General features: G+C 30.0%; 1 protein-coding gene across 8 annotated transcripts in view; it reads left to right on the top strand.

The window, feature by feature from the left end:
• Window positions 1-20010, top strand: part of Hr3 (nuclear hormone receptor 3 ROR-beta) — a 112863-nt gene extending 92853 nt beyond the window's left edge. For 5 of the 8 annotated variants that reach the window (XM_018447343.1, XM_018447338.1, XM_018447342.1 and 2 more), the window contains 7 exons: window positions 5063-5228; window positions 6120-6346; window positions 9018-9401; window positions 11711-11983; window positions 13566-13790; window positions 14858-15201; window positions 19931-20010. In XM_018447343.1, coding sequence (XP_018302845.1) covers window positions 5063-5228; window positions 6120-6346; window positions 9018-9401; window positions 11711-11983; window positions 13566-13790; window positions 14858-15117 — 1535 coding nt within the window. In that variant the 3' untranslated portion in view covers window positions 15118-15201; window positions 19931-20010. The remainder of the gene's footprint in view (window positions 1-5062; window positions 5229-6119; window positions 6347-9017; window positions 9402-11710; window positions 11984-13565; window positions 13791-14857; window positions 15202-19930) is intronic. The other 3 variants (XM_018447344.1, XM_018447345.1, XM_018447341.1) reach the window with 2 other exon arrangements.
• Window positions 20011-26357: the final 6347 nt, after the last annotated feature.

A 26357-nucleotide genomic window follows, 5' to 3' on the forward strand; every position in this document is an offset into this window, starting at 1 on the left:
TTCAGTGATATTTCCATAATTAAAAATCTTATATTTGTTTTTGGAAAATTAAAACAAATCTTTAAAAAAATTAATTTATTAATTAAGATGATTGAAATAATTTGTCTATTTTTAATTTAGATATTTATTATAAATATTATTAATTTCGCGCGATATTTATTTTTACATAAAAAATTATATATTTTTTATATTTTTTTTATTTCTGAATTTTTTTAATATACTATTTAAAAAGTTGATATCTCTCTCTTTACTTGAAAATTATATATTTTTCAAATTTGGTTATATCCCTTGGGAAAATTTACGTTAAAAAACTTTAAAAAAATCTTAAAACTTGTACTGTAAAGAAAATCTAAAAAATATGAAAAGTAAATTTTAAACTTTTGCTTATAGTAATCTTAAAACTTAAAGTTTACTAAACTAAAAAACTTAAAAATCATGAAGAATAAATATCAACAATTTTAAAGATTTTCTTTAAAATAATAATTGTAAGATTAGTTTGTTTAAATTTCAAGATAAATTCTGTTTATTCATAAGGTAGTTTGCCATCAAAAAATTATTTCATAAGAACATAAATGAAAAGTCTCATAATGCTGTGCCTCTTATTCCATCCTGTATGAATCTTACTTACGAAAAAATGCAGCACCGTCACATCCATCTAGTGGCGCTGTCGCGTACTGTTCGCGAGTGAACTTTGTGTCGACTTAGTATTACTTTCAAACTTATATGAGCACTTTAAAAATACCAGATGCGATGAAAATAATAAAACTCAATTTTTCTAAGATTATTTTCAAGTCAACATTGAAAGAACTTTATGTTCTTAGATTACTTTAGAAACTAACTTTTTATACACTTTAAATTACCTCAAAAATTTTTAAGTAATCTCTTAATTATTTATAAAATCCTTAACTTCATTTAAAGTAAATTTTCCCAAGAGATTTTTTTATTTATATAAGTTATAATATAACATATATATATAATTATGATACATTATAATTAATAATTTATATTATATGCTCCAATCACTCTAGCTTAATTATGTATTATATTTTTTGCTTTTATAATGAATAACTGCGCAATGTCAAGTCAACAACGTGAAATGTCTTTTCATTTCACATGGATCGGATGATATTCAGCCGCGATATTCGGGCACAACCACAACTTCCTGCTTTTCGATGGCCAATTATCAAGCGCGGTTTTTTATCTGGCTACGGACAAATAACATTGCGCGATTCACATTCAAGCTTGGTTCATTAAAATTATTTGCCATAGAAGATACAATAAATAGACTACAATCGATAAAAAATGTAACTTTTATATGTATAATTAAAAAGTCATATGTTAGCGATAAGAATGCTAATTACAATAATGAAATTGCACGCTTAATTTCAATATAAAATCTATAAAAGTTGCATATTTGTTGACAATTAATTAAATTTAATAACATTTCTCACGCGAAGAAATGTATGTGTATTGAATTCAAGTAAAAATGTCATTCATTATAATAATATAATACATATTTTCAATGCTTTCAATGCTTAAAATAAATTAATGCTTGAGATTAAATCTATCACTAAATATTTTTGTATTTTGAAATAATTTAAGAATATAAATTAGAATTTTTAATTTTACTTAGGTATATTAGATACTATATACGCATTTAAAATTTATTTTTAAAATAATAATGACACTTATATGCGAAAAATATATTTTGATAAGTATAAGTAAAATGCTTAATTAAATACGATTTAATTAGTTACATTTAATTAATTGAATTAATTCAAAGATATTATATTTACTAGATGTATGTTTTATTGCTTTCATTATCACTAACGTATTGTATTCATATGCATGCGAAATTTATTCAAATTATGTCAGTTTTAATTATCACGATGCTGAAAAACACTTCGTGACAGAGTTTTCTTTTAACAAAATGAGAACTCGGACTCCAAAAGATTAAAGTAGGATTCAGTAACGGGAACCGTCTCGGCGTGTATTTCAGATTCAGTATCGCTTTATTTACTCTCCGGCGCGATAAGCTGCAAATACATCGTTTCTACTCAACATGTGAGCGTGCGTATGCGCGCGCGCGTACACAGAATGCCAGAAAGTGCATCGTAAGCTACCGGTTAGTGCATACTCTTCCTGTTGCCATCTCCGTCTCTATCTCCTTCCTTTTCTTTCCGTCTCGTTCTCTCGTCCATACTTTATCCGCATTCGGTCGATCACCCTCCGCTTCCTCCCTCTTCTCCTCGCCGTACCTCCACATGATAGCCATTCGGTCAGTCGCTGACATCGCTATCCCCCTTATCAACCCCTCGCCCCCCTATTGCCATTCTTGGCACATGAGCCCTTGACCACCCTCATGAGACTTACGCGCGTGACTATACGCGTGTAGTGACAGGATGCCACTAAATCAAGAATACATTGCTACCGCAGAGTATTCGAAAAATATTTTTAATTAGAACATGTGAGGAAAAAATCTAATTGCTTTGCTTTTGATTAACGTTTTTTTAAATTCAAAATATAATAATTTTTTTTAATCAGATAAGATAATAGGAAACATATTTTGTCGAATTAATTTATTTTACGTGCTAAAAAATGCGCAATAAAAAATGGTTTAAAAGAAAATTTTCTAGGTCAAAATAAATTATGACCTATTCATTATTGAAAATATAATATAAACTTTAATAGTAAAAACCGGCCAAAGACGAGCTCATAATACGAAAATTTTCTAATTAAAAGATTATACAATAAAAAAATTTTATTTTTGAATGATATATATAGAATGATTTATTTTATTTTAACTGACAAATATTTCGAAAATATCCAATTTTACTAAGTAACATTCCAAATAAAAGTATGATATAAAGAGGGCATACAATGGTGATGGTATAACATGCAACTTTTATTTAGAATGTTTTTTTTGGAAAAATCGAATGTTTTCGAAAATTTGCCTGTTAAGATTAATTTTACCCTGTATTTTTTTTATTTATATAAAGTTTAATCTTCGTATTCGTCAAAGCTATTCGCAAAAGAAAATATGAAAAATTTTTCGTTGTTAATTAAAATTTTAACTTTGTATTCCACGATTTTAAATTTAATTTCGAACTCAAAAACTAAATGTCTTATACAAATCAAACAATAGTAATAAATTCGTCAAAGCAGTATTTTTTCAACACTAAATGCGCGCGAATGTAAAGTATCAGTTTACTATAAATTACTATTGAAAAATGTTAGGCCTTGAAAATTGAGATTAAAATTGCTCTCAAAATATATAAGGGGTACATGATGATACATGAAATACGATACAGTTCCTGATGACTAGACACAATAGTGCCATATAAATTCATTTTACACGGCGAAATTTTTCTATATCAATATAAACCAATGTTTTTAAATATATATATATATATATATATATAGAAGCGTATTATTATTTTTAATACTTTTTATTTTAATAACCTTATATATTTAATCCTCTTCATCGGCGATGTGGGATTTTTGATGCACAGTTGATTTTTTAATTGTCAGTTCTAAAAGAATAGATAGATGGTAGAGTTTGGTATCCCATCCTAAAAAAAACTTGGCAATGTGTTGTGTATACCTCTGTACAGTTGTTTGTTTCCATCTAACATAGAGTCGTGCGTGTCACATTCAACGACACATATTATAAGCCGCGTAAATATTTTCAGCAAATTAAACAAAAATTTTCTTGTTTTTATATTTTTGACGCTAATTTCATCAATAAATAAAGGTATGTAAATATTTTGTATACAGTCCGGAACAATAAACAAGTCTGATGTGAGCCCCAACATCTCAGAACCAAGGTTGAAAGTTTCACATTGCCGGTGGAGGAAATTAAATATTCCGATAATGAAGTATTCTATTAAAAAATCATCTAAAAATTCCTTTGTAATTAATTAAAGAAGAATCTATTCTAAGATTTTTAAATTGAATTTATAATAAACACCTAATTTTCGATTACTTCTGAAAAAAATGAAAATGGCCATAATTAGAGAAAAATTGACGTCAAAAATATACGAAAATATATGTGTGAATAGATACTCTGAATAACGTGTTACGCTTTCGGGACAGAATACATGCGTTTATTCGAGCTATAGTTTGTGCGTGTGACGTCATCGGGTGGGTGCGTCGCGACCAGACGATGATAGCGTCGCCGAAGAAGACGAGGAGGACGCGGCGAAGCTCTTCCGCGTTCCTCGCCGAGCCTTCTTCGTGGCGAGGAAGGGATCGACCGGTGGGAGGAGGGTCGCGTGCGACTTGATCTTGATCGATTCGCGGAATACCCGTTAGATTTCATCGCCTTGCAACGAATCATCACGTCGATGATCGCTCCTGATCTGTAATTGTCCGTAATTGACGATAATGAGTTCGTAAAAATGAAAAGAAAAAGAGAAAGAGGAGGGGGAGAGAAATAATCGAAAAAGGGCGTAATATTCGATTATATATAGGTACTTTACCTTATCTGAAAACTGCGCTAAAAATCAGAATAAAAGTTTTATGTGGCCCGTATAACTTTGTATAACAAATGTAAGATGGAATCGATATTTACAAGATTGTGATAAGAAATTTATGCGTGGTATGAGCTTGTTTCTACAAAATGCATTAAAGAATTAAATCGAGCATTATTTTACAAAATTCTTAAAGTCCTCAAATTTATATTCGGAATTCATATTTTGTACTGTATAGGTACTCTCTCACAACATGAATTAAGTTAGGTGAAGTGAAGGGCCAAATAAATGAAAGTTCGATTTTATTGCTATTTTGTTCGGGCAAACAATTTTGCCTTGTTTCTATTCAATATATATACATATATATATATATATACATATATATATAGGAATGTGAAGCAATAAAAGAATTTTCAAAGAGCGCTTTTTAAAAATAATACTTTCTCACTATAGTCATGTTTCAATCTAAACATGACTACATATTATCGAATTACATTATCTAAGTAAACAAATGATACTTTTAATATTGATTCAATTTTTGTAATGTTCCAAATTTATAATTTTGATAAAATTCTTGGTTTTGTTTAAAGCCGTTAAATTTGGGCGCATGTCGAAAAAACAACGGGAAAAGGTCGAAGATGAAGTCAGATTCCATAGGGCGCAAATGAGGGCAGCCTCAGAGACGGCGCCAGACAGCAGTGTGTTCGAGCATCAGACGCCAAGCAGTTCGGATCAACATCATCCTTATAATGGCGGGTAAGTGTGACTAGAAGTTTATATTGAAATAGAGGAACATTATCAATTAAGCTTGCTTATACAGTGGATGATCATGTTATTAGAGCTGTTGATCGAAAAATGTGGTTTCTTTTTAGTTTGTATAGAAATAAAATTAGTATTAAAAGGTTTGTACGCATGATAATTTTAAATTGACAATTGTACACTAAAATCCATTAAAAAGATAATCTTAGCTTACGTAATTATGAATCATAAAGTAAAAATGACAATAAAATTAATATTTGGTAACACCGCCTTTTGTTATCGTGTTAATTCGTTTGGGCTTTCTATACGTTTTAAGCAGTTTATTTTTATTGCTTCACTCCTATGATATGCTTTAATCAAACGCACAATTAATTGATGTTTGTTGATGATTCCTTGGAAATTTCTTTTTCATCAATTTATTCTCAATGGTTCTCAATTCGATTGACTAAATGGCGTATATATGAGAGGTAGTATTATCTATACAGTGAGATGCTAAGAGTATATATTTAAAATTTGTAAATATCAGTATTTCATAAAAAAATAATAACACAATGTTGTTATACTTTTATTTAAAAATTAATTACAGTAATTAAACGTAAAATCGTTAGTTTATATTGATGGTTCTAATAATTTGATTACATCCACTGTATACTTCTTTGAGAATACGCTCCTGTGTTTTATTAAATAAAATTTATTTGTATAATATTCTACGCAGGAAATCTGTAACTGCAAAAGCACGTTAGCTTAATGTAATCAGATATCATTTGTCGCAATGTGAAGTCAAACGTAAGCATTGTGAAAAACACATTTATCTTACTTCTTTCCGATTAACTTGACCTTTTCGTGAATGGACGCGACTCACGCGGACCTATCATTTGTCCTCGACAGGTACACGTACGGTGGTAGCGAATACACATCGTCAGGTCCCGGCACTGGCGGTTACACGAATTACAATCACCAGGCGATGACGAATTATGAGCTTAGCGCCGACTATGTCGACAGCACGACGACCTACGACCCCAGACCGACGCAGACGCAGGTCGCAGATACCGTCGCGCCCGACACACCCTCGGCCGTCACTGCAACCGGAGTACTTCCCAGTGTGGTCACTACTGGTAAGTAGTGCTTCATTCGCAATTCCTGGTACACATGGACCCGTTAATCCTGGCGCGATGCGTAAGCACGAGATCATATCATAATATATTGTTGATTGATTGATTGCTGAGACATGTAATTAGTTGTAACATAGAAAGCAGAGAGAAAATGTTAGAGAGAGAAAGAACCCCATAATAAATTTAAAATTAGTTTATCTTTATCGTCAAGAGATGATATGAGATCGAGAAAGCAATATAGCATGAAATAGGTTTGTAAATAGTTCTTGAAAATTATCGTCATTTTTTCAACTACAAATAAATAGCGAAATAAATACAGATACATATTCGAGATTAAAAAATTTTATCAAATTATATTTTATTTAATATATAATAACGATAATTTGTTCTTTTAACTTAATTTCAACTAAACTTTACTTTGAAAAGATCTTAAATTGGGGCTTAGTTACTAAGATATTTAATGAGGAAAGTTGTAAAAAGTTATGAGAAAACAAACGTCCAATCAAATTTCCATTAAGAAAAAATGTTCTGAGTTATTCAAAAAACTAAAGAGAGAGAGAGAGAGAGAGAGAGAGAGAGAGAGAAAGAGAGAGAGAAATAAGCGACAATAGTTGTAAAATGCGCTACATAATTCAATCTTTTGCATTGTGCGAACAAATCTTTTTAGTAACAAAATATCACGTTTACATAAATTATAAATTTTTAATCCACAAGTCTCATTAAAAATTAGGTTTATATGTGTAAATATAAAGTAATATGTGTAAATATAGTTATTCTCTTTTTCTTGACATATATAATCTTTTCCATTTTTTAATTTATTTCAGATAGACATAAAAATTTTATTTGACATAAAATGATAAAAATTATAATAAAATAATAAAATTAACAACGACAATTTTTGTAAAATTTTAACATAATTTTTTTATATTTTTCTACATAAATGTTTCCATTAACATAGATTTATCTCGATGCAATAAAATCGGATTATGCAAAAGATAAAATTAGTACGAATGCATTACATAAGAGATCATTTTAATAAGTACCCACTAAATTAGAATTGTAATCTTCTAAGCGCAACTGTTAAGTTCTCGCTTCGTAACCGGCACGCTAAATGCTTTCCGGAGCACTGTCATTAACCCAGAGTTAATTGCGTTCGCGTCTTTAATGTCACTAGAGTTCCTTCCATCCCACATCCTTGTCATCGATAATGATTTCTCAGGCAAAACTACAAATATTCTTCGTGTTCTATTGCGCGATAATCATTTCTGTAATATCGGCACAAATATTTTCTTCGTAATTATTGTTATAATTTACATTTATACATAATATATATATATATATACGTTTTTTACCTAAACTTAATCTTATAATTATTAATCGTAAAAAATATTATTTTTGAAATATATCTTTTAATATTATTCACTTTTATGTTATAATGTTTCCATTAGTTTAAAAAAATATTATATCAAAGCAATCTTTCTAATTTATTCGTATTCGTACAGACCATTATAATTTGCACGAAGATTTTTTTATATTATTTGACTATAAAAAATACTATGATTTATATAACAAAAATGTATCAATTCTTTATAAATACTTGATCACCGTATAAGAAGTTATATTATGAAAAATTATAAATATAATTTGAAACAAACATACATATTACACTGAAAATGTCTAGAATTAATTTGTATTAATTATTTTCTTGATTGATATTTTCTTTATTAACTTTATTAAATTTTATATAGATTTTCTTATACTATCTTATTACATATTTATTTATGATATATAATTTATTTATGCTAGATATATAATTTATTAACGTACTCGTTCAGTACTTATGTGCTAGGAATTACGCTTCGTATTTTCAGCCGCAAAATTGATTACGTTCGTTTCGAGTCGACTTACATTTAATCAACGAAGCTTGCAATGTATAGTTTCACTAAGATTGATCAAGACTGACTTCGATTCAATACATAGTAATGAAACTTTGTGTAGGAGCGAAGTAGATCAATGATGCATCGTATAATCGGTTAACGATGTTTATTATTCACGGTTGAGCAAAACACACACACACATTTTCAGAAAAAAGAATTACTTTTAAGGAGAAATTTTGAGGAGACTATCACGATGTTTAAAAAAAAAGTCTTATTTTAAATTTGACACATTTTTCTCTTAAGAACACGATAATCTTTTCTCTCATTGAAAGATCTTAAACATAGATGTTATAGAAATATGTAATACTAATACTGATCAATTAATTGTTTATTTTTAAAAAGTATTAAAAAAGTACTTTTAAGAATACTTAAAATACTCAAACTAAGTGATTAATTGACTAGTACATTATATTTTACTAGTATTATATTTTTATAAGGGAGGATATCTTTGAAAAAGTATATATATTATATACTTGTATGTGTTCTCCATATTTTACATATTTGAGTAAAAAGAAAAAAGACATTTTTTTACGCTATATTTTGGAAAGGGAAACAAGAAGTATATATACCCAACGTATACACACGTGCACACATTCTAATTTGTCTATATATAGGCCATAGTAAGATAAGCCCTGAGATAGAACTCATTCACAGAACTGAAATATTTAGACCTATTCGCGATTCAACCCTCGAGACCAATTCAAGCCCTCGTGAACTTTGACTTTTCGGCACATCAGGAAAGTCTCTGTCCGCCTCGACGACCGGGAACGGCGCAGGGGGTGGCGGAGGAGGAGGCGGTGGCGGCGGTAGTGGTGGTGGTGGTAATGGTGGTGGCGGTACTGGTACCGGTAATGGTAATAGTAGCGGTGGTGGTGGTTCTGCCGCGGCCGCCGGCGGGACTGCCGGGAGCGGAGGCGGTGGCGGTGGAAGCGGCTCCCTGAGCGGCGGCGGAATCGTCGCCGTGAAACAGGAGACCACCGTCGAGCTCGCCGGCCTGGGCCATGGCTCGTACACGATGGTTGACTCGACGACCTTCCTTAGCGGACAACAGCAGAGGGTCAGCAATCCATCTGAAGATGACGAAGTGCCGAGTCTGCCCAGTATGTCCCATGCGATGAGATGTGAGGTTACGTTTGTGTCCCTTTGCATGCCCTCATCCCTTGGCTCACTCGCTTGATCCTATGCGGAATAGTTCCAGAGGACCAACAAAAGTTTGTAGGGAAATACATCGCGATGAAATTTAATTAAGAAAGTTAAATTTATGTTAATCAAACTGTTTATGAATGTTTTGTTGCTATATTTGGCAAAAGTATAAACCAATATTATTTTTTAAAATGTGGATAATATTAGTCCGTGAATATGCCATGAAACCAACTACAAAAAAACGATACAAATAGTTTGACTTATAATGGTTTTATGCACTAAAGTGATCATATTTTTTTGCAGTTAATGTATGCAATAACTTTTAAACAAATAAGAGGAACTATAAATATTTATTATTGCTTGATAAATATATGTTTAAAATTTGATTTAATTTTTAATGCTGCTTCCTCATTAAATTTGTAAATAAAACACAATTTTACATGTATAACAATCAAGATTAACAAAAAATTAAATTAAATAATTTAAACCAAAATAAAAATTGTGCTCAAATTTTATACAGATATTCAAACATAATAATAGAACAACCTATGAAATTTTTATATTTTTGGTAATATTTTTATTTTACGTCTTTGCTTTTACACTTTAGAAAATTTACATTTTATAAAATTTTAGTACTGGATTCACATGAATATATACACATATATTTTTTCTTTTAAAATAAATAAATTATAATGATTAAAAAGATTATACCAAATCTTAAAATAATTTAAGATAATGATGAGGTAAAACTATTATGTTATAATATGAAATCTTGAGGCGATTTGCCAACGAAATTCATTAATCAACGTGAAAACTAGTCCAGCCTCATGAAAAATTCATAAAGAGTTATTAAAAAATGGAAATTACTTGTTCTTTTATGTTACAAGATATGACGTTATGTACTCGCTGACGCGATAAAATTATTATAAACGTTTTAGTGTATTTAATTACAAATGTTGGTAAAATGTTTGGTCCTCTAAAATTTCATCTCGAAAGTTGAATGTTTGCATTATGCATGTTATTTTAGATGGTTAATTTACTTTATATTTAATTATTATGTAAAATATTTTATTTCTCCAGGCTTTATCTTTTTCACAATTGCATTTCCTAAAAAATTGTAGAATCTAGCATTTATTAATCTTCGCATGCCAATTTATTTTTAATCTTCTCTGTACGATGTTATACATAAATAGTTTAGAAACTCTTTTTCACGGAATTCTAAACATTTCTACTTTTAGTAATTTTATATTCCACGCGAATGTACAATATATAAAATTTATTTAATCCTTTTTACGTTTATTTTTTGTCTGTATTTCTTGTTTGAAGATGATTTTTTAGTCCATTATAAAAAAATATATGTATATAAGTAAATATACATATCTTTAAAAACAAAATATATTTCTTGCGTTAATTATACAAGGTTTTGCCTTAAGTACCTTATTACACACCTATATATATATGTATGTATGTATATAGATATACATAATACACATACACAGGGTGTCCTCTAATTTTGCAATTTTGACAATTTTTTTTAAGTTATCTAATGAGCAGAATATTTAAAATCGGCGCATAAGACAACTTTAAGTTATCTCTTTAAGAGTTCTTTAAGAAACATGTTTAAGATATTTCATAAAGAAATCTGAAAAATATATACGTCGATTTTACCTGCTTATTCGACAATTTTTAGAAATTAATAACTCGTTAACTGTTGCAAAAATAGCAAAACGGTACAGGACTTTTCAATTCAGTTTAGTCCGCTCTATCTACATATGAGCGCTGTATTATAATTAGGGGACATCCTGTATATGCATATTTGTATGTATGTATAAATGTACTTATGTTATTTCTAATTTTAATTATTAATCAATATCTAGTATATGCATAACATTCGAATGCACATAAACACATCTTCTGCATGAACTATCTGTCTCTTTGCAACATAACAATCCACCTAATAAATCATTCTGTTCAAATCATTTCCATTATTGTATCTCTATTATCAAATATTTTAATAAAAAAAAATTTCTATATGATAAATATAATAATATAATTCTTTAATAATTAAAAAAACTATTTATATATGAGATAATTTTATAAAGATAATTATTATAATGAAAGATTAATATGAATCGTACAATTGCACATTTGCCGTACTTGAGATCGGTTAAAAATTTTTTTGGCTTGTCGGATAAGCTCTCTTATCTTTTTTATTTCGCTATTATTTTTTAAACTTGTATATCATGAAACGAACTTTACGAGCGGAAAATTCGCCGGACTTTCGCAGATCCGGCACAAATCAGCGAGCTTCTCTCGAAAACGATAGCGGACGCGCACGCAAGAACATGCCTGGTGTCGACGGAACAAATCCAGGAATCCTTCCGGAAACCCACCGACATCACCAGAATGATCTACTACAAGAACATGGCACATGAGCAGCTCTGGTTGGAGTGCGCCCAAAAGTTGACCACCGTTATCCAGCAGATCATCGAATTTGCCAAAATGGTCCCTGGATTCATGAAGCTCTCGCAGGACGACCAGATTGTTTTATTAAAGGCCGGTATGTAATTGCATCGACATAAGCACCATTTTTCGTTTATCAGCGATAAAACTATATTGCGTGCTCTCTTTTGCGTGCTCTTGCGCGTGATTTGATCACAAATTTTAAGAATTTAATCTCAAGATTAATTATTCTATTTTTAATTCTTAAGTGGAACAGGTAAGCAACTGCATTATACATACATACTTCACGCGGTCACTAATAATTTTATTCTTTTTTCTAATTACTTATTGGACAAATCTAATCTTTTATCTATTTTATTATTGGAAAAATTTTTTAATTTTAGAAGGTTTGTTACTGCAGTTTTCTTTAAACATTAAGAGATTAGCCTCTCATTGAAATAGAAAGAATAAAAAATTTGTTTTTTGCATTTTTTTGAAAATTTAATATATAAAGGTGCAATTTCATGCAGCGAAGAAAAGCTGGCTTTTTACCCCCACTTGCGAAGTTACGCTCAAAGTTCGATATTGTTCAACTAATAGCGAACATCGTTGAAATACATGACATGTCGTGTCATGTTTATGGAATCGTATGTCTTCCAAGATTAATTTTGGGAGCGAAGCAAAGAAAAAGCCATGTTCGCTGCGATTTTTGGAAATAGTTGTTATCCTACTTTTTCTTTTTTAGTAATTGTATATTAGCAATTGCAACGGCTATACGTCGCCTCCAAATCTTTGCTGCAGCTATAGCGCTACTATACGGGTATATTCTTTTACACACTCGATGTATTCTCATTTTCGTAATCCATTTTTATTAAAATGAATTAAAAGCTAGCGAAAATAAATGAGTGTATTCGTTAACTTAAAGCCAGCGAAGATACGCTCCATGAAAAAGAAGTAGGAGAAGAGCGAACAGCTTTCGAACGCTGCTTTGATTTTGGTGGAGTGAGGGTAAAAAGCCAGCTTTCTTTCGCTGCATGAAATTGCATCTTAAAAAAATATAATAAACATTAATAGAATGGTCTGTTAAATAAAAGATGTTTTCTATCTATCTTTTTTTTTTTTAAATAAAAGAATGTTGTGAAAAATTTTTCAAGAGAGAAAAGCTTTTTCACACTGTTAAATATTTAAGGAGCAATGGCAACCTAATCTCTTGAGTCCAAAAAATAAAATTTTGTTATTTTTAATTTTCATGTATGTCAAAATGTAAATCAATCCATTTCTTTGATTATTTTATGGACAACATCTATATTAACTTTTTATTAGTAAATAATAAATTATATGTATACTTTTTGTTAGTAAATAATAAACTCAAATTTTTTTAGTTAAATTTTAGTTAAGTACACTTTTTCAAGTTAAATTATTCAACTTTATTTTTTTAATTAACGACATGTTGAGTAGGAGCAGTGACGACCTATAGGAATGATTAGAAATAATTCAAATTGTGACATTATGACTTAACAGTACAATATGACTGATCGCTTAATAAATTAATAGATATAGTTACCATATGTAACCATCTCTTGTTACACTAGAATAATGAAGACAATGTCCGTCAGTTTTTTAAAGGATTTAGATAAGTAAAAAAAAAATGAATAATGCAGTTGAAATATCTATGCTAATATCCTGTTGAAATGTAATAGGTTCCTTCGAGTTGGCTGTGCTACGAATGAGCAGGTACCTCGATCTCCAGCAAAACTGCGTCCTATACGGCGACACCTTGCTACCGCAGGAGGCGTTTTATACGACGGATACGGCGGAAATGAAGCTTGTTTCCTGCGTATTCGAGCTGGCCAGAAGCATCGCCGAACTGAAACTCACTGAAACCGAGTTGGCGCTCTATAGCGCGGCTGTTCTACTTAGCCCTGGTGAGTAGCACAAACATACAGTGTTTCACAAATCTGTTAGATAAAATTTATTGAAATTGTAATGAAAAAAAATCTACATACATATCATTATCATCATAAGTTTAAAATTTCGATGTTTTAATGCACGCGCTTAAATATACCTCAGCACCCGCTGAACATAAACTAACGGTAACATATTCCAAGAAACAAGCTGCCGCATGATGTCAAAATATCGTCAAAAACATCATTTTAATGACAAAGTAATGACAAATAATAATTGGAATACATTAAAAAAAATACTCAAAATATCTTTATTTTTTCTCAGAATTTTTAATATATGTAAATTCTGAAATATTCTAAGATTTGTATAAAAAAGATCTGAGAAATTTTCTAAAAAGTCAAAAAGTTATAAAATTATGCAGAGATATTCTAAAAAATTCTGAAATTTACATAAAGATTTTGAAAAAATTTTCATATGATTTTTCAGAATTTTTATGTAAATTTCAGAATTTTTTAGAATATTTTAGAATTTTATAACTTTTTAGAAAATTTCTCAAATTTTTAATACAAATCTTAGAATATTTTACAATTCGCATATATGAAAAATTCTGAGAAAAAATATAGATTGAGTATATTTCTGAAAAGAATTCTAATTTGTGTATAAAAATTCTAAGAAAAATTTTCACCAGGGGTATTTTATTACATTTACATAGTTGAGTGAGAAATTATAATATTGACGTAATATTATTGTTAGTTTATCTTTAACGAGTAAATAGGATGCATTACGTATGAAATATATATATTTCATTATACATATATACTTTATTTTATCAACATTTATTATTCCTTTACACTTTACTCAGTAGTTATTAATTTATTATTCGTTATATCAAGACTGAAAGAAAATTCTGTGTTTACTCTCAGGCAATTTATAATATCTGACTTATAGCATTTTTTTCCGATGAAATATCTGTAAAATCGAGTTCTATGGATTAAAAGAGATTAACAAAAGAAAAGAAATTTCATATTTTTACCTTCGCTATTATTCAAGCACGCAGTAGTTGACTGACTTATGATACCTTACGCAGATCGACCGGGACTGAAGTGCCTGGGAGACATCAATAGGCTGTCGCAGGCGGTGATAAGAGCGTTGAGGTCAGAACTAGATCGGAACCATGTGACGCCGATTAAGGGCGATGTGACCGTATGCGACGCAATTCTCGCGAAAATACCGCAGCTACGGGAGATCTCACTGCTGCACATGGACGCGCTGGCGAAGTTCAAACGGTCGCAACCGCACCTCGAGTTCCCGGCTCTCCACAAGGAGCTCTTCAGCGTCGATAGCTGAACGAGCGACACGGCGCGGAACGTCGTCCCGGCGCTGCCGAGCAGAAAGGAGCGCGAATAGCGTCTCGGACCTTGCTCGGTCAAGGTGAGTCCGACCGTCCCGGAAGAGAGATACTCGACGATCTCATGGCCCGGGGAACTGGAAGTGGCGACGCTTCCTAGGAAGAATCCGCGAGCCGGCTCGGATGAGAACGATCTCGATGACGAAAGACGAGGTAACATGAGTGTCAACAGATCGATCGATCGTGTCGACGGTCCGTCTCGTCGCGAAATGATTGAAAAAAAAAGGTTATTGCTTTTATTGAGAACAAAGGGACAGAAGCAATGCGAATTATGGCAATCGTTTACATTACATTAGCTTCACGAGTCTGCGGACCGGAGATTCGTGCTTTTAACTCTTTTAAGACGACTATTTTTAAGACGATTTATTAAGGTACTCGGAGAAGTGAGGAACGATGTCAGAATGCTTATCCGGATTCCGCGATTTAAGGTGAAGTCGCGTAATCATATCTTATATCTAGCATTAAATGTGGTTTTACAGTTCTCAATTCATGATTACAATGAACGCGATTCTTATATTAAATAAATAAATAGCATTTAAATATCAGTATATAAAATAAGAAAATGCAAACTATAGTTTTTAGAATGGTTAAATTATAAATTTATTTGAAATAATTTAAAATTATTTCACGCTGTTTCGTTCGATAAAAGTGATAAATTTAACGCACAAAATAAAAATTTTAATAATTTTAAAACTAATGATTAGAAATGTAAAATTGATATTGATAGTTATCAATTACTGTTATGAAGATTTTTTAAATATATAAAACTATAAAAATGTTTTACAATCTTAATGGAGATTTACGAATGTATTCCCGATAACAAATTTTTCATGTTGTATATAAAGAATATATGTGTATATATATATATTCATGCATGAATATATATATATATCATATTCATGCATGAAAAATTTTTTACTGGGTTCTTTTATACATTATAGATGTTTCAAATATGAAATGAAATTACTTTTAATGATCGGTGATATTGCATAATTTTTTTGTTGCTTTTAAAGCTTGACTCCTCGTGACGTCATATTAGTTGTATAACATTAAATTAATTGTTATGTACCCATACAGCTCTATTTCTTAGTAGTCTCTTAAAAACAAAACGATTTCGTAATCCTGAAATCTGTAAAATGTGGGATAAACTGACATTTGTCCGATATGTCACGTAGAAGTGTAAAATAATTTCTAAATTAATACATAATTCCTGAAGTAACACATTTCTTAGCTGACAAAAATCGCTGCTTATTTCAGAAATTATTTTACACTTCTTTATGATAGATCGGACACATGTCTCAGTTTGCCGTATATTTTACAGGATTACGAAATTATTATGCTTTTAAGGGTAAACTAAAAAATAAAACTGTACGTAACAAATAATCTGTCGTCACATAATTAATATAACGCCTCGAGATAGCCGAACTTTAAGCAAATAATTTTTTAGTTTGCGTGATATTGAAAAGAATAATACATATACGTCTTTTATTTTTTTCAAAATTTTTTTCAAAGTTTGAATAAAATTGTATTAAAATACAAGCGGGCTTGTACTTGAGAAATTATGATATAACTAAATTATGATATGAAGAAGATAAATAAAATCTAAATGTCATTTCAAGAAGATCAACAAAAAGATGCACGATATAGAGGAATTGTTTATATTTTCTGTATCTATTTTATGTTATATTTATTTAATTATGTAAAACTATGCTGCAGATTAAGGGATACAAAATAAATAAAAATACGTTTTACACACACATTAATACTATGATTTGTTAAAATCTTTTTAATTTATTACGAGTTAATATTATATATAAGGCATAAATAGTACAAAAGAATCTAAATGTTTCTTTTTATAAAAATTAGCATTTCTAATTTTTTTCAAATTGATATGTAATACGTAAAATATTTATTCTTAATACATTGTCATACATACACAACCAAAAAGGTTAAATTTTAAGCTATCAATATACGTTTTCATTGCATATATAAAAGTTGCTTGATATCGTTTTTTTTACATAATCGCTTGTCCGAGTATCAATATGTTGAATATTCGGGAGCCTTACATCGTTATATTGTATATAATTTTTCTTATTGTTTAAATTACAAAGAAGAGAAAAAGAATCTTTAGAACAAACGTAAATGAACTCCCGATTGTATGAATTTTTTAATAATATTTTAACTCGTCAAATGGATATGACATAATTAACAATACGTAATATGCATGGTTTAACCCTTTAATCGCGGTAAATTATATTTGTTTAATATTTTATTGTATTTGTGTAAAAGATATAAAAAATTCTCGGTTAAGTTTATTGTATTTGTGAACTTATATATTGTGAAAAATGTTAAAACTTGATCAATTATAAATGTTATTTGTACAATACAAGTGATTATAATTTATAGTCTATTATAGTTTAACCATAATTCAAATAACTTAATTACTGTTTACGGCGTAATGAACATAAATGAGATGAACTCAATACTGCCGTTAAAAGGGTTTAACTGATGAATTAGAAAATAATAATTTGTAAATATGCTTATACGGTTACCAACAATCTGATTTGAAAGCAGATTGATTCTGTTTCTCCTTCTGAAACGTCCTTAAGTCTTTGATTGAAAAAGCGATAAAAATGATTTATCAGCTAGTTAATTTTCACATTTTATAGTATAACAGTTTTCTTCAAATCAAATATCTTTTACAAATGTTAGATCTTAAATAATATTGGACGTCCTGAATGAGAAATTAAAGTATGATAACGGATGAATATGATTGTAGTTGAATCAGAATTTAATAGAAGAATTGTTTACAAACACAATTAATTATTTATTAATTTTATATAAATCTATTGCATCAATCTCTTTTAAATGTTAAAAAATATTATTTGTCATACTTTCTCGGAAATATAAATTTTTAATCTAAATCTGATTCATTCTTCACAATCCCTTTCATCCGCGATTGCTCTAAACCAGGTGGCTCGAATTTCAACCGATCAGCCTACCGGATAACATCCTATTAACCGTAATATACACTAATTTATTCGTTAATAAATGTTAGATTTTGCCTCAATTTAATTACTATGTTAAACCTGCGTCTATTTGTATTTTAAGATGTTTGTTGTTTATAATGATGAAGTATTAATGTGTTCGAATTCGAAAATTGTGGATAATTCGTAAGCATGCATAACTATAAGAGGTATGCAGGATAAGTTTGTTTTAATGTCGATGAAAGTGTGGACGTTTCATGATTAATGATTAGATTTCAAGCTACAGGATGTTCCAAAGAAGTAACAAAGAACAAGATTTTTTTTATCTTATCACATTAAAGTTTTTCCTGTATTTATCTGCAAAACTTAATTACGACTCTTAATTTATAGTTAATGTCAAGTTCATTTTCTGTTATTAAAATTAATTTTTATAAAATTTATAAATGAACAAAATATAGTTTGCATTTAATTTAGAATATTTTAAGAAAAATGTAATTAAAAACAATTCTTATCTCTCTTTATAATTGTGATATCTTTTTGGGACGTTTTGTATTTTTCGCTTGCATAATAAAATTATGTTAAATTACTTTATTCGTTATGCCAATCATAGAAAATGATATTATCGTACAAATTAGTCTTAATCAAACTGAATGTCCGGTAGGCTTTTAAATGTATGTCACGATGGACCGTCTTAGATAAAAGTATCGAATGATGCCTCTCTTGAAAGACAACCCAATTGGTTGCCTCACTCGGATGATTCTTCCTAGGAAACGTCAAGCTAAACACGCTTAAGGTAAATCTAGGAAAGTAATACGCGAAGAATCACGTGAAGAAGAAAAACACATCGAGATTGGAACGCTGGTACATGGCCTCGCTAATCGTTGACAGATACTTTGAGAATTTATTGCAAATAGAAGAACTTTGTAATCTAATTTTTAAATTAGAAAATTTCTCTATTTAATATAATGAGGAAAATTAGAAAATATATTGCGCGAGAGATGATTTTTTCGAGATATGAGATAATAACAAAATTAGAGCGTACGTACTTCTTTCGAAGTATGTAGATTTTAGGTGATTAAAAATAAAACAAATATATGCGGCTGTCTTTATTGTCGTTAAAAGAAATACGCATTTATATAAACGTTTACAATGAATTTTTAAGTTTTGGCATTAAATATGATATTATTGTCTTTCACGGTTGAAAGAAGTGCATAATAAATAATAAGTATAGTTCGTTAATGTATAATAAATAAGTAGTTAGTGAAATGAATAGCATTTGCTACAATCCGAATTTTAATTGTTTTATTTATTTTTTTTTTATAATCATGGAATCAGCGACATACTTCATTTATCACGCATTTTTTAATTCTTACTACATATTATAATGTAAGAAGTTCAAAATTGAATATATATATATATATATATATTAGTGGAATAGATGTAAACTATTTGAATGTTTGTTTTTGTCTCGAGTTTTCTTCAGAGAAAATGTGAGAAAAATCTTAAATTACAAGGCTGACTTGAGTTATTAACACTTTGTCCGATCACGCGTAGATCATCTACTAGCGTTCGGTGAACTGCGATTATAACACACGCATTCTTCGACGACGACGACGATGACGACTAACGATGATGACGACGTCAGGAACATTATACACAATCGACTGAATAGTTCTATATTCATAGATTCATACGGTGCTTACGACAGGGAGCAAACCAGGTACAAGCGTTATTTAACCGTATATTCGTCTCCTTTCTGTTGCAGATTATTTCCTTCATAATGAACGTATTGGGCCTTAAATAAACATTAAAAAAACATTGTTATATATAAAGTATACATAAAAAGCAACATAAATATATATACAGAAGAAATATATATATAAATATAAAATATAAATATATACATATATATATAGTGTGGATGCGTATGTGTATACACGTGCACACGATATACGTCTCGGAGAAACAGAAGTGTATACACATACGCGTGTCGTTATAAGATTATATTATATAGATCGAGAGAAAAAAAAATCGCGAACGCGCGCATGCGAAGGGAACGAGAGCGAGAGGCGTGAGAATGTGCGTGTGTGAGCGAAAAACGATGAGCGCGAGTGTGTGAGTGCTGATTGGCGAGAGATATCGGTTGTTACGATACATACATAAAGTATATATTGTATTAACTAAAAAAAAAAAATAGTGGAGGGGGGAGAGGAGAACGGTGATTAACCGAGTCTCGCCGGGACGATCCGAGGATGACGCGATAATACTATAATCGAGGACTGATGTTTCATGGGAAGTGAATCTCGGTTGGGCCGCTCATGCGACATAGAGAGACCGATATTATTGCACCGTCGAACATGAGAATACGACGGACGGGCGAACTCAGCGAATAGCATCGACGAAGGGTAGAGCTTATATTGCAGAGGACGAGGAACCGTGAAACCGCGCCGGAGTTAAGTGTAATTAAACACGATAATGACGACGACGGGGATGTCTCCATTCTCATTAGAGTTTTCTCCGCAAACATTCACTCGATTCATCTTTCCATTCTGCCTTGCCCCTGTTAATTACCGCACCTGTATATTGATCGTTAATGACGTAATTATTAATAGTGATAAAGATATGTGATGATAATACGGGGTAGATAAATGCTAGGAAATTAAGAAGTTTAATGAAGATTGTTATAAGTAAAAAGGAGAGAAACTTAGGAACAGATTAAAATGGAAAGAATAAAAGTTTAAGGCCAGTTTAGGGGCTGGAAGTCGAAATAGGAAAATAACGGAAATTGAAGAGCTGATATAATCGATCGTCGTTATTGTGAATCGACATGTACATACGAATAACTGTGGAACAATTGGAGCTTCTTTTTCTTCTCGAGCAGCTTGTAAAGGATCGGTTTGTTCGCTAAATGTTCACATGATGTTGATTAAGCAAGAATATATGTAGCGAGTATGTATTACGGCATCTTCGATTTAAAGATACGACGTGGAGTTTGCCCTTTTTAATCAGATTGTCACATTAATACGTATTATATTACCCATTCGATAGGCGAAATTTCTTTCAGCTTAGTAAGAATATTCGGCGAATAAACGTTTCTTTCTACGTGCAATTGACTTAAACGCAAAACATCGGCTGCGGTTACGCGTTCTATCGCCGCCGCGAGTTCGAGTAGTGATTCGAATATAGTTCTGAGCTACTTTATAGCATAAATACACATATAAATAAATAAATAAATATATGAATATATAAATAAATAATTATATATAAACACTATATATATAAATATATATATGAGAGTATATTTCGGTGGAACAACCGAGATTCGACGGTCCTCGTACGATTGATTGAGAATAAAATGGGCGTTATGCAGAGTGATTTCGTTCGCGGACCAACCCGGCCAGATCTCACGGATAACGGTGACACGTAACACGCTCACGAATCCATACATACATACATACTTATATACGTACACACGCAGAGACAGACAAGAAAAAAAGAAAGGGAGTGAAAGAACGAGAGAGAGAGAGAAAGAATGAAAGTGAGAGCGAGAGAGAAAAACGTTATACGAATCGATATGCGCGGATGCGACTTTCACGGATGCAGGCGTAGATAGAGCTAACCGACTGCATTATGCGCGCGCATTAAAAACATTTTTGGTACTATACGGCACTTGTATGACGCGTCTCTTTATACGTAAACCCGTACTTCTTATGGATAAAAAAAGATGAAAAAAAAATGACACAATAGCCCGTTGTCGCGCGCTGAGATACCCTCACGAGGCGTTTACATTATATATACGCACCGTCACCGGCTTTCCTCGCTGTCGTCGATCGTTGATCAAAGATCAAGATGAAGATCGAGATGGATTTATTAAACGGCTCACCGTTGTTCGTCGACACTTTCGCGACCGCTCGCATATTTTTAGATGAAAATTACGTCGTTTGGTGCCGGACCGATTAAGAAGTATTCGTACGCCTTCGTGTTGTTGCTAAGTATAAAATTATGTTGCTAAGTGGCAAGCTGGAATAAAAAAAGGTATTCGTACGCCATCACTTTTTTTTGCTATAAATAACATTACGTCGTTGAGGAGCAGGCTGAAATAATAAAAATATTTGTATACGCTACATTTTATTATAAGTACTTTTATTATAAGTATCTTTAACTCTCGTTGTATGTAATGCAATGTTAAATCCTTTAAAAAGATGTATGGATGGTAATATCGATTTAGAGAATAATATGAGAGATATGTATGAATTATAGCATTTTTTTAATTTGAAAGTTACTTATAGCGATGACGTGCGAATACTAGTTGTTTCATTCTATAATGAATTTCTTTAAAATAAACTATATAAATATTGCAGCTACTTATGTAAACCCTAAACGGTATAAGCGGGGTCTGACAGACCGTTTTTAATTACCAGACGTTATAGAAATTTTATAACGCTCTATTATTATTATTATTTGTATTTATAAAGTTTAATATAAATGAATAAAATCTAATTTCCACACGTAAATATTTCGAACATGTTTTATTTTTATATAGATATATAATGATGCATAATTACTATTTATGCAACATCTCCTTTGTATGTCGGCCCCTTTATATTACGTAAGTAAAATAATTTATACTGTTTAGGGTCTTCAACAGAAATATTATTTATTTAACTCATTATCATACTCTTTTCGAAAGTTAAAAACACGAAATAATGTTAAAAAGCATATAATGCTCGAAATTATAAAGATTTTTCACAGGCGAACATTTAATTTGTATATTTATATCGAGTAGCATAATTTTACATTAAAAAACATAGTATAAATACAATTGCGAATTTTCCTAAGTTAAATACATCGATATCAAAGTTATAGTTAACTTACAGTTAAAAATTAGTGGTCGCGAAAGTGTTGAATGCATTGTTACTAGCCTTACATGTAATATACATATATAGAGTTCGATTTTTATTGCGTATTTATATATTTTTATTTTTTCGATATTAGATAACATGAGTATTAATTCCTCACGTTGGGACAATTATTCAATCTTAAATGACAACTTAAATGACAATTTATACAGTGACTTCATAATTGTTAAATGGATTTTTAGTAATTTGTTAATGTTAAAGCGAATTTTACATACATCTGATAATATTTAATATGATAATATTTATGATAATATGATATTAAAATTGCTCAGCAATATGATAACTTAATAGAACATCGATATTTCATTCATATCTGTTAAACTTAACAAAAAGTAGAGAATGCTAATTTTTAAGATTTAACTTTTTAATGCTTGAAATATATATCTCAATTTTATCAGATTTTGAGTGCTTAACAAACTTTTCTTTAAAAAATTTTTTTAATTTCTAGAGCAGTTTAATCCTTAAATTCTCGAGTAGGTGAGTCTTTTGAATATACTTTAATCTCTTGAACACTTTAATCTTTCAATTTTTGTTATATGCCTACTTCTTGTATTTTTAAATTGTCTAAAAAATTGTTAAATTTCAAAGTCATTGCCAGAGCAACAAAGAATGAATAAATAAATTACTTTCGCTTTCAACTGACTGATTTTATCATACTTAAGATTTGAAATTATCGTAAAACTTTTAACTGATACGAGTGAGCATAATTGTTTTTTTATTCTCTTCGAGAATATCTATTTGTTACAAAAAATAAAATATTTTAAAATAGTTTTAAGATAAAATAAAATCAGAATTGCGCAATCCTAATTGTACGATAAGTAGTCGAGTAAGAAAGAACTTTCGGATGCATATTCTAGGTTAATTTTATTCTATATATAAATTTTTGTTTACTGTCCAATAAATATATATATATTTACATTTTTACATTTTTGTTGCATCCATAATTACTAAAATAATATTAATAACATTGATTGAAAATTGTATGAAAAAAAATACTAATTCTGTTTTTCTAAATTTTTCATTGAAGATAAAGCCATCTAGACATCATAAAAAAAGACAGCTTTATTTATTTACACCTTTTTTTAGACGTTTAATGAATTAATGATAATACTTTTTCTTAAAAAAAAACAAAAATATATATTCATTCTTTTATCAAATATTGAGCTTACTCTTTAAAATCGGTAGCTCCGTATTAAATATATTCACTCTATTTATATGAATCTTACTTTATTTCTCTAAAAAAAAAAAAAACAGAATTATGATTTGACTTATACAACTTTATGTGTCAGACACCACAAAATTAATCGTAAACATTCTTAATGAATCAATCTCGTTACCATTGTCAAAATTAATTAGTAGAAAAAGTTAATTATTCCTCTATTAACGAATAAGCTCGTTTATGTAAACAGCGTGCAGATAAAAATCTCAATATGCATCCGAAAGAACCGAACGCAATCGAAAAGGGATCGACGAGAGCGACGGCAAATCCGTCACGGTGCGCCGACTGACACGCTTTCGGACGGTTGCATATACTTATAGCGAAAAATTAAGAGAAATGCATATTATTCTGCCGATTAACGAGTAAGTGCGTAGGATTTGTTTAATTGTAGATCGAACACGTACACTGTCACGTTACGCGCGAGTGCAAGATGCATACCATCTACCCTTCTTCGCTCACATCTCTATCCCCTTTACTCGAGAGCAACACGCATACACATCCACAGAAACATACACATATGCGAACATTTACACACACATACACGCACACAAGACACATAATATTATACACATACGCGTACAATAAGGCGTAACACATACACGCGCACGCACGTTGCAATTAGACGTTATTATCGCAATTTGGAGTTAAATTTTATAATATATAATATATAAAAAATATATATAATAAATATATATATATATAAAAGTTGACGGATAATATAGAGTTATGTTAAATATCTAAACGAAGGTATTCATGTGTTTCTCATGTGTGAATACATTATCCCTTTTGTTGCGCAATCACAATCGCGAGATTTCCTTTTTCTCTCGTATCCCTAAAGTATAGCTTAAATGAATACAAACGATATTTGCACATTATAACGTTCTCATTGTAGGGATCCTTTAATTTTTATTATATTATAACAATGAACTATTTTACTCATGTACATCTTAATAAATATAAATCAAGATTTTAACAAGATGTGATTAACGTATTAAAATCATATATTTAATCTTATAAATATTTCATATTTGTTTTTAATTAAAATTTATTTGTGATAGCGTTATAATATTGCTCAAGTACTTTCTTTGTTTTTATATTATACTATTGAATAGAAACTTTAGACATCATTTTTATTGTAAAATTTAATAACTGCCTTTTTCGTGTTCAATATGTTTAAGAAATATAGAATATTTGGTGACTTTTAAAAATTTATTTGTTATCTTTAATTAAGAATAATTTAGAAAGCGAGTTTTAAATCTTTTATTGTTCACACACATCAGAATTAAAATATTACATTAAAAAATTATTTTTACTTTATCTAGCAGCTGTTATAACTAATATTGATATGTGAATTATATATGGCTTTATTTTTTTAATAATTTAAGATATAATAACTTATAATAACAACTTATAATTATTATCATTTAATTTGACAATTGTACTATTTTTTAACAATTTAAAAATAAATTTAAATATAACAATAACACAGGCCTGCGAGGTTTGGTCCACTGAGATGTAGGAGTGGTTTCTGACGTAATTTTTTGCGCTGAATCCGAATCTGACCACAGAATTTGTCTAGTATGCCAGAATTTTGAGATATTCTAATCTAAACATGCAAAAAAGGCCATTTCTTGACATCTTCAGATTACAATAACTCTGAAACGTGAGGATATCCATTGACCAATAGATTCGAATTCAGCGCAAAAAACGTCAGAAACAACTCCTACATTTCAGTAGACTTTCCAAAGTCTCATTTTCGAGGGCCTGTGTAGTAATAATTTAAATGTAAATTTAGTTAACTTATATATATTATAAAAAAAGCAAATATTTTCTAATCTAAACAAAATACAAAATATAATCAATATTTCAATATTATTCTCATTTTTATTAAATTTAATTCAACATTTAATTTTATGAACAATTTTATTCAAGAATTTTTTTAGCACAGTTCTTTCAAAAGCGAATCTTCAAAAGAAATTTTAAATTTTTTGTACGATACTATCGAGAGAAAATGGCGAAGTCTTCGATAAATCGACATTCAATAATACATTAGC

Source organism: Mycetomoellerius zeteki, unplaced genomic scaffold (assembly GCF_001594055.1).
Source record: "Mycetomoellerius zeteki isolate Tzet28-1 unplaced genomic scaffold, Tzet1.0 scaffold20, whole genome shotgun sequence".
NCBI lineage: Eukaryota > Metazoa > Arthropoda > Insecta > Hymenoptera > Formicidae > Mycetomoellerius > Mycetomoellerius zeteki.